Source organism: Megalobrama amblycephala, linkage group LG19, assembly GCF_018812025.1.
Source record: "Megalobrama amblycephala isolate DHTTF-2021 linkage group LG19, ASM1881202v1, whole genome shotgun sequence".
NCBI lineage: Eukaryota > Metazoa > Chordata > Actinopteri > Cypriniformes > Xenocyprididae > Megalobrama > Megalobrama amblycephala.
This window is the reverse complement of record NC_063062.1, coordinates 4,358,346-4,371,039: the sequence shown is the minus strand read 5'-3', so window position 1 is coordinate 4,371,039 and position 12,694 is coordinate 4,358,346. Positions and strand designations below refer to the sequence as shown.

General features: G+C 33.4%; 1 protein-coding gene across 6 annotated transcripts in view; it reads left to right on the top strand.

Moving 5' to 3' along the window:
* The window catches only part of LOC125253906 (trichohyalin-like), a 119,410-nt gene that overhangs the window by 70,313 nt on the left and 36,403 nt on the right, over positions 1–12,694 (top strand). For 5 of the 6 annotated variants that reach the window (XR_007181566.1, XM_048168161.1, XM_048168163.1 and 2 more), the window contains 2 exons: positions 4,482–4,590; positions 9,950–10,114. Coding sequence is in view for 5 of the 6 variants with exons in the window: in XM_048168161.1 (XP_048024118.1) it covers positions 4,482–4,590; positions 9,950–10,114 (274 nt within the window). In the remaining variant the exon portion in view is untranslated. The remainder of the gene's footprint in view (positions 1–4,481; positions 4,591–9,949; positions 10,115–12,694) is intronic. The other variant, XM_048168160.1, reaches the window with a different exon arrangement.

The following is a 12,694-nucleotide window of genomic DNA, read 5'->3' as shown; positions in this document are numbered from 1 at the left end:
GTGTTCACTATAGTTTATGTACAACACCAAATACTTTTTTAAAACATTAAACAATAATGATTTTTCATCTGTCTTGATATACTCTATATATATATAAGCACCATAAACATTGATGGGGACAAGTCCCCTCCAATAATTAGAAAAATTCTTTTTATTTTGTCTTCAACGGAAGAAAGAAATTCATACAGGTTTGGAGAAACATGAGGGTGAATAAATGATGACAATTTTCATTTTTGGGTGAACTATCCCTTTAAAAAAACTAGCTGCATGGATATAGTCAAAAAAATAATTTTTATAAGTTATATATATATATATATAACTATAAGATTAGTCTGCCTCAGCACGAAGCATCAGTTTAACATTGAAAGAGAGTGAGGTTAGTTAAATAGCGAAACATTTAATACGTCAACTGTTTTGTGACAGACAGTAACATTCAGTGATGCAAACTACTCTACTTTTTTCTCAGATATGGCCGTTTTGAATTAAAAAAAAAAAAAAAAAAAAAAAAAAAAAATATATATATATATATATATATATATATATATATATATATATATATATACACAGTACAGTCCAAAAGTTTGGAACCACTAAGATTTTTAATGTTTTTAAAAGAAGTTTCGTCTGCTCACCAAGGCTACATTTATTTAATTTAAAATACAGTAAAAACAGTAATATTGTGAAATATTATTACAATTTAAAATAACTGTTTTCTAGTTGAATATATTTCACAAAGTAATTTATTCCTGTGATGCAAAGCTGAATTTTCAGCATCATTACTCCAGTCTTCAGTGTCACATGATCCTTCAGAAATCATTCTAATATGCTGATCTGCTGCTCAAGAAACATTTAATGTGTACAATTGTACAAAATATGTGTGTACAATATTTTTTTTCAGGATTATTTGATGAATAGAAAGTTCAAAAGAACAGTGTTTATCTGAAATCTAATCTTTTGTAACATTATAAATGTATTTACTGCCTTTTTTGATTGATTTAATGCATCCTTGCTGAATAAAAGTATTCATTTCTTTAATTTCTTTTCAAAAAAATAAAAATAAAAATTCTTACTGACCCCAAACTTTTGAACGGTAGTGTATAATGCTACAGAAGCTTTGTGTTTCAGATAAATGCTGTTCTTTTGAACTTTCTATTCATCAAGGAATCCTGAAAAAAAAAGTACACAACTGTTTTCAACATTGATAATAATCATAAATGTTTCTTGAGCAGCAAATCAGTATATTAGAATGATTTCTGAAGGATCATGTGACACTGAAGACTGGAGTAACGATGCTGAAAATTCAGCTTTGCATCACAGGAATAAATTACTTTGTCAAATATATTTAAATAGTACACAGTTATTTTAAATTGTAATAATATTTCACAATATTACTGTTTTTTACTGTATTTTTAATTAAATAAATGTAGCCTTGGTGAGCAGACGAAACTTCTTTTAAAAACATTAAAAATCTTAATGGTTCCAAACTTTTGGACTGTACTGTATATATATATATATATATATATATATATATATATATATATATATATATATACACATACATATATACATGAAATTACATGATTCACTTTACGTGATTCATGTAATTCCTAACATGACGAGACAAGAAACGTTTTCGACATATTAGGCATACAAATAAAACTAGGACATGTGTGCATATTTTATTGCAAATAAATGCAAATGTTTTTTTGCAAATAGTTAAAAATGATTGTTTCCCCAACTAATTTTAGACCTAGAATTTCCTTCACTGTTCTGTTTCTTTATGATTTATATAAAATTGGTCGTCCCCAATGTTCAAGACATGGTTACAGCCTTGGTGTATATATATATATATATATATATTATAATAGTTTTTTTTTTTTTTACATTTTAATGACAGCCTAGAAAAGATATCTAGATGTTAGTTAAAAAAATCTTTATTATTGTTCTTTATAATTATATTCTTTTACACTTTCTTTGAAACATTTGTTTACTTTATAGATTTGTATTGTATTTGAATGTTCAAGGTTGTTTTTGTAATTTTTGAAAAAAGCAAGCAACCTTTTTTTAGTAATGTAAAATCGTGATATTCAATAATGTGATATGGAAAATTGATACGTCACATGCCACATGCTTATTTTTTCCCTCACGCCTGTGAGCGGTTACACATTTAGTAACGCTGACCTCAAAGCTGTATTGAAAATCCTAGTTAAACTAAACTTCTTTCAGAACTTTTTTGTCATGTGATTTTTTCCTCCTTCCTTCCAACTTCTTCCATTTTCTGAGCATTTGCTTTCTATCTGCCACTCCGATATTTTTCCATTGATTTGATTACACAAGTGCAGTGAAGTGTGGACATTCCAGACTGGGTCTATTTAACACTTGTGTTTCTGAGAGCCACTTCTTCCAGACATCCCCCATTATAGGCCAGCTCTCTGGAGACCCATCACACAACTGCTGTCAGAGAGCTGCGTGTCTGTCAGTCCCCAACCTATCTAACATTAATAGTATGCGGCCTCACGGCACGTAAACCCCTAGACCGGCGAGATGAGACATTCCCTCTCTCTTTGAGTGGAAAAAACGAGAATACGCCTGGAATCTTTTGCTCGCTCACTCTATTTCCCTCTTTGTGTGAGCGCCTCTGTCTCAGGGTAATTACAGCAACATCCATTAACACATACTAGGGCGAATCAAAGTTACACTCATTTAAGGTTTAAAATATTCTGAATAACGTATTCGAGGCACGTTTTAACTCGGAGAGGTTAGGTCAGGGTGTGTGGATGTAGGAATGCTGGTATGTGGCGATGTGATTCAGTCAATCTGTTTGGACTTTGATGTTTCTCCTGAGCTGTTTGTGTTTGTTTGTGTGCGTCTCAGTCTTCACCAATCCAGGATGGAAGTAGTCTGTCTGCGAAGTCACAGTTTCTGTCTCATGGGAGGAATGTTTGAGCCACAGAGGAATGTGCTGTAAAAATGGAATTTCTGCCAAGCTGTCTGTCTGTCTAGTCACCGGCGTTCCTCATATCCCCGCTGTCTGTCTCGGCTAATAGCAGAAGAGCTTTTCAAAGGCTTTTGTTTAAATCTTGACAGTTTGATGAGTCAAAATATAATCACGGTTTAAAAATGACAACAAACAGGAAGAGAGACTGTCTGTACATGACAAAATATCCTATTCTCAACGAGGATTAATATCCTTATTTCCAGTCCTTAAATGATCATATTAAGACTTTAGAGAATGTACAGTATCTTTAATATGTGTGTATTTTATTTCACTTATGTATTTTTTATGCATTACCGTTCAAAAGTATGTTTTTGATAGAAAGAAGCCTCTTTTGCTCACAAAATCTGCATTTATATGATTTAAAAAAACAGCAAAAACAGTAATATATTATTACAATTTAAAAATAACTGTTTTCTTTTTGAATATATTTTAAAATGTAATTTATTCCTGTGATTAAAGCTGAATTTTCAGCATCATTACTCCAGTCTTCAGTGTCACATGATCCTTCAGAAATCAGTCAAATATTCTGAAGAGAAGCATTTCTCATTATTATCAATTAGTTATTATTATCAGTTCATATTTTAGAAAGAACAGCATTTTTAAAAATAGAAATCTTTGTAAAAAGTATCAGTTTCTTTAAAAAAAAAAAAAAAAAAAAAAAATACTAACCCCAAAACTTTTGAATGGCAGTGTATATTTTTATATGTATTTTCTCTTATATTTTTACTAGAAAACAAGTCCAAAAAATTATTACTTTGCATTATACTGTTTATTTCTGTGCATGAAAAAAGATACATTTTACAGAGTGCAGGATATGGTGCAGATTAAAAATATCTCTAACGTGAAAGCTAATAGATAATTTTTGTAGAAAAAAAACAGGCACACAGTCTCGCCAGTTTTCGGAAGAAACAGAACTCTTTTTCTCAAACATGTATGTCTGCTGTTTTGTCTTCAGCTGTTGTGAAGTACTCATTACTGCGTCTGACTTTGTTGACCTTGTTTTAGGGCCTCTTCTCCATTTCCTTTGTAATTTCTCTTCATCCCTGAGGCTACAGACCAAGATTAGTCATAGTTTTATATAAGAATGTTTTATGACATCTGACAATTAACAAAAATAACAATTATGTTTCCATAACAACTGTATCAAAAACAGGAAAATATTCTTGCTCATAAATGTGTCTCAGCAAATGTGTCACTGTGACTCTTTGAAGTCTTGTGCAGTTGTTTAACTAAAACACCTTGTGTCGCAATGGCCTAATATCTCTTCTCTTTCTGTCTCGTAATATTAAAACATTCAATCACGTCGTAGTGGTTTTAGAGGACTCGTGTCTTGGCAGGTTTGACAGCATGATTCAGAATTAGACGAGACATTTTCTTAATGATGCTAAAGTTTGATCATTTGCTCAATGATTAAGCGTTCTCTAATGCATTTATGTTATGCAATGTGTTCAGTTGATTAATATGGTTGGTAAATTTACTGTAGACTTTCTTTTCACAGGGAGGAGTTGAGAAGAACTCACGTGGGAGAATTGGAGAGACTGGAGGAGAGCTTCAGAAGGAGGCTGAACGCTGCAGAGGAGCACAGTTCAAAGGTGAATTCGCTCTTATAATGAGTAGATTGGATTTATGATGGGTAATTTGTTCATAATACATTTATCAGAAGGACGGCATGGCCCTTATTGCGCTATTCTGAAACATCACAGTTCACATCTTCACAATTCACAACTTTCGCATCTTTCACATGAGCATAATTCAAAACATTTGTGTTTGCACAAGAACTTCACTTGCACAACTTTTGAGTTGCCCCAAGAAACTTTGCATTCACTTTGTGAAAGTTGGGGGTGTTTAATCTAGTTTAATCTAGATCAAGTTTGTTTAATTCCAAATCGATTTCTTTATCGAGCCAATTAGACTTACACACTCAGTCCCTGAATCATCAAAAAGTTGGAAAAAAACCCTACTTAAACACAATCGCTTGAACAGATTTCATTTTGGCTTTTATTCACATATAAACTTTCATCAACTCACACATCAGATATGGTAAACAGAAGCTCAAGAATGTTTGCTTGACATGTGAGAACCAGTGAGGTTCATTCTCATGTTACTCAGCACGTTTGAGCTTCTGTTTATGTTCGCTGATCAGTGTTTATATGCGAATAAAAGCCGAAATTCAACCTGTTCATCATATTTAGTGATTGATTCATATGGATTAGTTTTACAATCTCTTTATGAACTTTTTGAAGTGTCAAAGCGTCAAAGTGTCAGTTGCTCTCAGATTTCATTAAAAAGATCTTCATTTGTGTTTCGAAGATGAACAAAAGTCTTACGGGTTTAGAACGACATGACAGTGAGTAATTGATGACAATTTTTTCATTTTTGGGTGAACTAACCCTTTAAGGCAAGTTCCACAGCGAGTCACATGGCTAGTTATGAGGCAAATCACACAACAACAAAGCTGTTCTCCCTTTTATACTGTCATTCATTAATGGAATAAGCTAAAAAGTTAACCAGTGAAATAGACTGAAAAGTTTACCAATATAATAAGCTTAAAAGCTGACTAATAACCTAGGAAATTTAGGCTTCAAAGTTGACTACGATATATATATATACAGTGGTGTAGTCTAGTTGTTTGTAGTGAGTATACTGTGATTTTTCCCTCCCAACCTCATACTCACCCGTCCCAGAGCGACACCCCATAAGCACCGCCACACTCACTAATGCATATAGTATGCATCTGATCTAGGGTACATGTTATTGAGAGCATTCTCAAAGACTTAAATCTGGGCAAAACAAGACTTTAACAGCCAATGGCATTTACAGCTGAAGAGACTGGATGATTTTCTACTGTTTAGTGTCAATCACCATCTAACTCAGCCAGTTAAGATAACCTTAGAAATTATATGAATATGGTCCCTGGATCTTAAGTTTCAGCTGGCAAGTTTCAATGCACATTTAAGAGTGCAAGTTGCAACTATTATTACAAAATGCTGGGTTAAAAACAACCCAAGTTGGGTTGAAAATGGACAAACCCAGCAATTGGGTAGTTTTAACCCAACTATTGTGTAAAAATTGCTGTATTGCTTGCTTAAAATGAACCCCAAATAGTTTGGAAATTAACATTTATTAATATTAAATATAATAAAACAATAAACATTTAAATTGTTTATTAATAAATGATCACATTTTGATTATTATTGTTGCCTCTAGTAATTATGTATCAGATTTTTAATTTCCAATCTATTTTGGGTTCATTTGCCATATAGTAATTTTTAAACAATAGTTGAGTTAAATAAAACTAGCCAGCAGGTTGGGCAAACATTTAACCCAACTGCTGGATTAAAACAACCCAAACCATTTTCAACCCAACTTGGGTTGTTTTTAACCCAGCATTTTTAGAGTGTAACAATAATGGAAAGATGAGACTTATCAGTATGTCACAATATACAGCTGACTAACGAGTTTATGGTCACTGAATATGTTTTTCTGAGGTAAATGTGACGTTACGTGACATTGTTTACAAGCTGTTATAACGTCTTTCCGCGGTTAAAACACTGATTACGCGAATACACGAGACATAACACGGATTTAGTTAAGTTTTACTGTATCTTTTAACATACCTTCGGAAGTTCATTCATGTTTATTTCGCACTGTAACTGGTATTAAACGGAGGAGAGGATCAGTTCACATGCGCTTCACGCTGCCGCTTCTCTTGAACTGATGAGGCGCTACAGGTTCACGACACATTAAAGAGTGCCAAAACGGTATGTTTTTTTCATTTCGTAGTAAAATGGCCAGAATTTGAAATGAGACTATGTTTCATATCAAAAGCAACAAACCACAAATCTTATTGTGATTAACTGGATGGTTACGTATCCTCGCGCTTTTTTAAGTGGGTATATGGAAACCCTTGACATTTCCTAGTGGGTATACGGCGTATACCTGCATATCAAGTAGACTACACCACTGTATATATATATATATATATATGTAAGCAATAAGGTACGAGAGGCTGTGCTGTATTGTGAATAAGTCACGGCTGAAGGGCGTTGTTAGGCACGATGCGAAGCGGAGTGCCTGCAAACCCTTCAGCCATGACTTGTATTGTTACTTTAAATAAAAGCCTTCCTTCCGCCGGAAAAAAATAGTCCCTGACCATGAACAGCTACAGAAGTTACATTATTACGTCATTAGATGGCGGCAAAGGCTGTCTTTATGAGTGTGTCAGTCAGTAGTGAAGACTTTTATATTGAAAAGACTGAATTGTTGTGAACAAGGAACAAAACGCAACTGACAAATGCTTTGACTAGCGCTGTCAGTCACAGGAAAACCCCTTAACTGTTAAAAGGACAAGATAATACATTTAAACAGTTTTTTTTATTATGAAAATAGGACTGACCTGAAGGAAAATGCTAAATCTGAATGCAGGGAATAAACTCGCTCACTCTTTCTCTTTCTCACAATACTCTTCTACATAATACAGTGAGCTTCAGTGAACAATATCAATTGAGAACATACAGTTTACGTTGCTAAGAGTGGTTGCTAAGGGTGTTGTGTAGGGATACACAGAAATGTTGGGTGAAGCGGTCATAGCAGTGTTTTATCGTGAATAAAATTGACCAGAATCAAGAATCAAGGACATGAACTAACCATTTTATAAATATAAGCAAAATCATTGAAATATAGTATTATATATAGAGAAAAAAATGTATTTCAATACTTTTGCATTCCCTGCTTCTCAAAAAAACTGGTAATGGAAATATTTTAAGATGAGAGTAAAAACAATATTTCAGTGCTTTTGTAGTTTGCAAACCATTGGTGGAATTCATCACATTAATTATGAACATTATTCACTAACATTTCACAACCAGAATGTGCCAAATACCTGAATAAAGACTTATTTTGATCAGTAAATCTGTTGTTTCATCATTTAATATCTAACAAACTTCTTTGTGTGACATTTTTTGCTTTACAAATGTTCTTGTGCTGTTTATAGTATATATTTAGAATAAACGCCACTTGTTTTGATATTTTGTTATCTGCATAATCACTTTTATGGCTTTTGGGCCCAATGTATCTAACTTTTACAATATATATATATATATATATATATATATATTCCCTTTGAACACTGAAGACACAAAGCGTTTCTGTGCAGTCCGTAACATCGCTGTCCCAGAGAAGTACCAGCACATTTTCTTTCTTTTCCTTCCGCCTGTACTTCAGTTTAGTTCTTTTTTTGTTTTTATTATTTGAATTTCATTGATTTTTATTTTTTTATGTGGGCTGAGGTCTGCCCTCAGCATGCTAGTATTAAGAGGAATGCCGTTTGATTTAGTGCAAATTACATTTAAGACCCGCCGGTTTCCTGCTGTTAACACAGACATGCATCCAAGTCTAGGTGGAAGTGGTCTCTCACTGTCACACACATAAGATGCTGACACAGAGCCTGTTGTGTTCTCTCACACGCACACTGTCTGCACTCTGGGCTCCATGAAAAGCATGGTGACCTTGGTCATGCCTCACTAAAAATACATGGCATGCCACCATCTCCCTCTTTGCTGTTTGTAATTGCTCTAACCATTTTATTCAGCTGCTGACAGTTCAGTATTTCAAAAACCCACAGTTGGTGAAAAATCCTTGTCTTTAATATGAGAGCGTATGATCACTGAAGAACTACACAAACAGCTTTAGTTGCTTTCTGCACCACCACATGAGGCCTGAATTAACCATAATGAAAGGAGATGTAATGTATTTTATATCCCATTTTGTCCTGTTAGCTGTTTTACTCTTCAGTTTTCAGTGAGAAATAAACACTGTGGTAAGCAAGAATTCAGTCAACATGTAAATAAGGCAGAATGTGATGCAAGTGTGCAGGTGTTCAGGGGATTTGCATGGGCCTTCCTATTTGGTTATGTATTATAATGTCAGTTTTTTATTTTTAATGTTTGTCCTTTTTGTCTATTTTGAAATTATATACTATGTATATACTATTATTATATCATTTATTCATATTTTGAATTAGCTTTTTTATTTTTCCTTTTAAATTTTAGGTTCTTTCAGTATTTTTATTTAGCTTTAATTTATTGTTGTTTCAGTTTTAGTTATTTCAGTTTAGTAGTAATTTTTACAAGCAACGTTTCTCATTTTCCTTCCTAAGATTACGTTTTTCCTCTAATATTTATATTTTATTTCAGCTTTAATTAACAAAAACTATTTCTTTTACTAACACTTTATTTTACAGTCCTGTTTTGCATAAACATATTATGAACTTATTGTAGTAATGATACTAAATAGGTACAATCTAAAAATGCTGAGTTAAAAATAACCTAAGTTGGATTAAAAATGGACGAATCAAGCAACTAGGTTGTTTTGACCCAGCGGTTGGGTCAAAGGTTTGATTTAACTCAACTATTGTTTAAAAATGACTGTATTGCTTGCTTAAAATGAACCCAAAATAGGTTGGAAATAGATATTTATTGATAAGTTTAATAAACAATAATTAAATAATAAACATTTTTTAAATTGCTTATTAATTTCCAACCTGTTTTGGGTTCATTTTAAGCTAGCAATATAGTAATTTTTAAACAATAGTTGAGTTAAATAAAAACTACCCAGCAGGTCAAACATTTAACCAAACCGCTGGGTCAAAACAACCCAATTGCTGGGTTTGTCTATTTTCAACCCAACTTTGGTTGTTGTGTACACTGTAAGTAAATTGAAAATACAGTCAAATAAAGTACAACCCTATTTTTAACGGTTTAATTTAAAAGTAACACTGCTCTTTTATGTTGTGGTTGAAATGCACTACATTTGGTTTAACTAATAAATTCATTCGACTGAAGTTTAATTTATGGATCAAGTGCACAAATGATGATCTGATTCTTAATAGATCTTCTATCTGAACTTTATTTGACCTCAACCCTTATTTAACCTGTATTTGTGTGCACGCAGATGGAGGTTTTACTCCAGCAGAAACAGGCTGAGCAAGACAAACAGCTGAAACAGCAAGAGATGGAGTTAAGAAGAGAAGCTGAAATTGAACTGGACATCCAAAGACAGAAAAACCAAGAGCTGCAGAACAAATACCAGAGTGAAAACCAGCAACTACAAAACAAGGTACAACTGGCTGACCTCTGCCACACACATGTGATCTACAAGTCTTGATCATGGGTCGGTGACATCAGAGTAGTAAAGCAGTTTAGTTTTCAAATAAATGTCACATTAAATGCGCCTTAAATATAGTGTGTTATTATAGTGTATATAGTAATATAATGATGCCAATATCAGCTCTCTCTGTATGATTGAGAGCTGTCAGTTAATTCACATGTATTTGGCGTAGGGAAAAACACTTCTGGATTATACTGCGAGATTAAATATGAGTTCATTTATTTTTTTGAAAATGCCATAAAAGTTTTTTTTTGAAAATGCCATAAAAGTTTTTTTTTGAAAATGCCATAAAAGGTTACAGGTCATCATGGCACATGCATTTCAAACTATTCAAAGGAGTTTGCATCATTCTTATTTGTCCCTTTGATCTTAATTTGATGAGTTCACAATTTTATATAATCCTGAGATAAAGAAAAACATGTTTGACTAGCTTGGAGGGCTTGAATTTGAGACTTAACTCACGCTCTCAGTTTCCCACTGGACTAATTAATTAACTCTCTGATGCATGAGTTATTAAACCACAAATAATAAAAAATATATATCTTAAAGTTTTTTTTTTTACTGCACAAAATGTTGTTTTAAGTTGTTTTCAGAATAAAATAAGTCAAAATTAAGTGAGTTTTTCCTTAAAACAAGCAAAAAAATAAAATAAATAAAAATAAAAAATCTGCCAATGGGGTAAGCAAAATAATCTTATTTCAAACTGAATACAGGATTATTTTGTTTACCCATTGGCAGATTATTTTGCTTGTTTTAAAGGTGCCCTAGATTCAAAATTTGAATTTACGTCGGCATAGTTGAATAACAAGAGTTCAGTACATGGAAATGACATACAGTGAGTCTCAAACTCCATTGTTTCCTCCTTCTTGTATAAATCTCATTTGTTTAAAAGACCTCTGAAGAACAGGCGAATCTCAACATAACACCGACTGTTACGTAACAGTTGGGATCATTAATATGTACGCCCCAATATTTGCATATGCCAGCTCATGTTCAAGGCATTACACAAGGGCAGCCAGTAACGTCTGGATCTGCACAGGTGAATCATCAGACTAGGTAAGCAAGCAAGAACAATAGTGAAAAATGGCAGATGGACCAATAATAACTGACATGATCCATGATAGCATGATATTTTTAGTGATATTTGTAAATTGTCTTTCTAAATGTTTCGTTAGCATTTTGCTAATGTACTGTTAAATGTGGTTAAAGTTACCATCGTTTCTTACTGAATTCACAGAGACAAGAGCCGTCGCTATTTTCATTTTTAAACACTTGCAGTCTGTATAATTCATAAACACAACTTTATTCTTTATAAATCTCTCCAACAGTGTAGCATTAGCCGTTAGCCACGGAGCACAGCCTCAAACTCATAGAGAATCAAATATAAACATCAAAATAAATATTTTACTCACATAATTCGAAGCATGCATACAGCATGCATGACGAACATCTTGTAAAGATCCATTTGAGGGTTATATTAGCTGTGTGAACTTTGTAAATGTGCTGTAATATAATCGAGAGCTCGTGTGGCAGGGAGCACGCGAATTAAAGGGGCGGCGCGCTGAAAAAATCGGTGCATAGTTAATGATGCCCCAAAATAGGCAGATAAAAAAATTAAAAAAAAAATATATGGGGTATTTTGAGCTGAAACTTCACAGACACATTCAGGGGAGACCTTAGACTTATATTACATGTGAAAAAGCATTCTTGGGCACCTTTAAGGAAAAAACAAGACAATCATGTTTACTTGTCTAGAAAATGCTTCTTGGTTTAAGAATGTCTAGATATTTGAACTGGAAACAAGACAAAAAAAAAATTTAAGAAAATAATTTTTTGAAGTGTGGCGGTTGATTGACATGATCAGCACTTCATGTTTACCCCCTTCTATCTCTCTCTCTCTCTCTCTCTCTCAGCTCCCTGTGTCTGTTTCTGTGTTTTTCTCTCTGAGAGTGTTTGGTTTTTGGCTCACACCTCTCCTTTGTTCATGGCCATAAATGATGTCTGATTACTGTCTGTCCAGTGGAGCCTGATACACCCTGTGTGTGTGTGTGTGTGTGTGTGTGTGTGTGAGAGAGAGAGAGACTTTGGCCAGAGGAAGATTGGTGGAGGCAGGTCTACTGGTCCAGAAGTGATGTTGAGAGGTTTTGTCTGCCTGCATGCCACAGATGAGGGGTTGCTGGGCACCGCCAACATGGGGCGGGGATTTGGGAGCGAGGGGGTCGTTTTTAATGTTCAAGTTTTAAAAAATATTTTTAAAAGAAGTCTCTTCTGGTCACCTGCTGCATTTATTTGATGAATTATAAAGTAAAACGGTAATATTGTGAATTATTATTACAGTTTAAAATAGCTTTTTTGAATATATTTTAGACTGTAGTTTATTCCTGTGGTCAAAACTGAATTTTCAGCATTATTACTCCAGTCTTCAGTGTCACATGATCCTTCAGAAATCATTTTTAGAAAGATTTTTTAACTTTATTGTTATCTTTATAGGATTGTATGGATATGCAGATGAAGTAATTAGTCATAAGC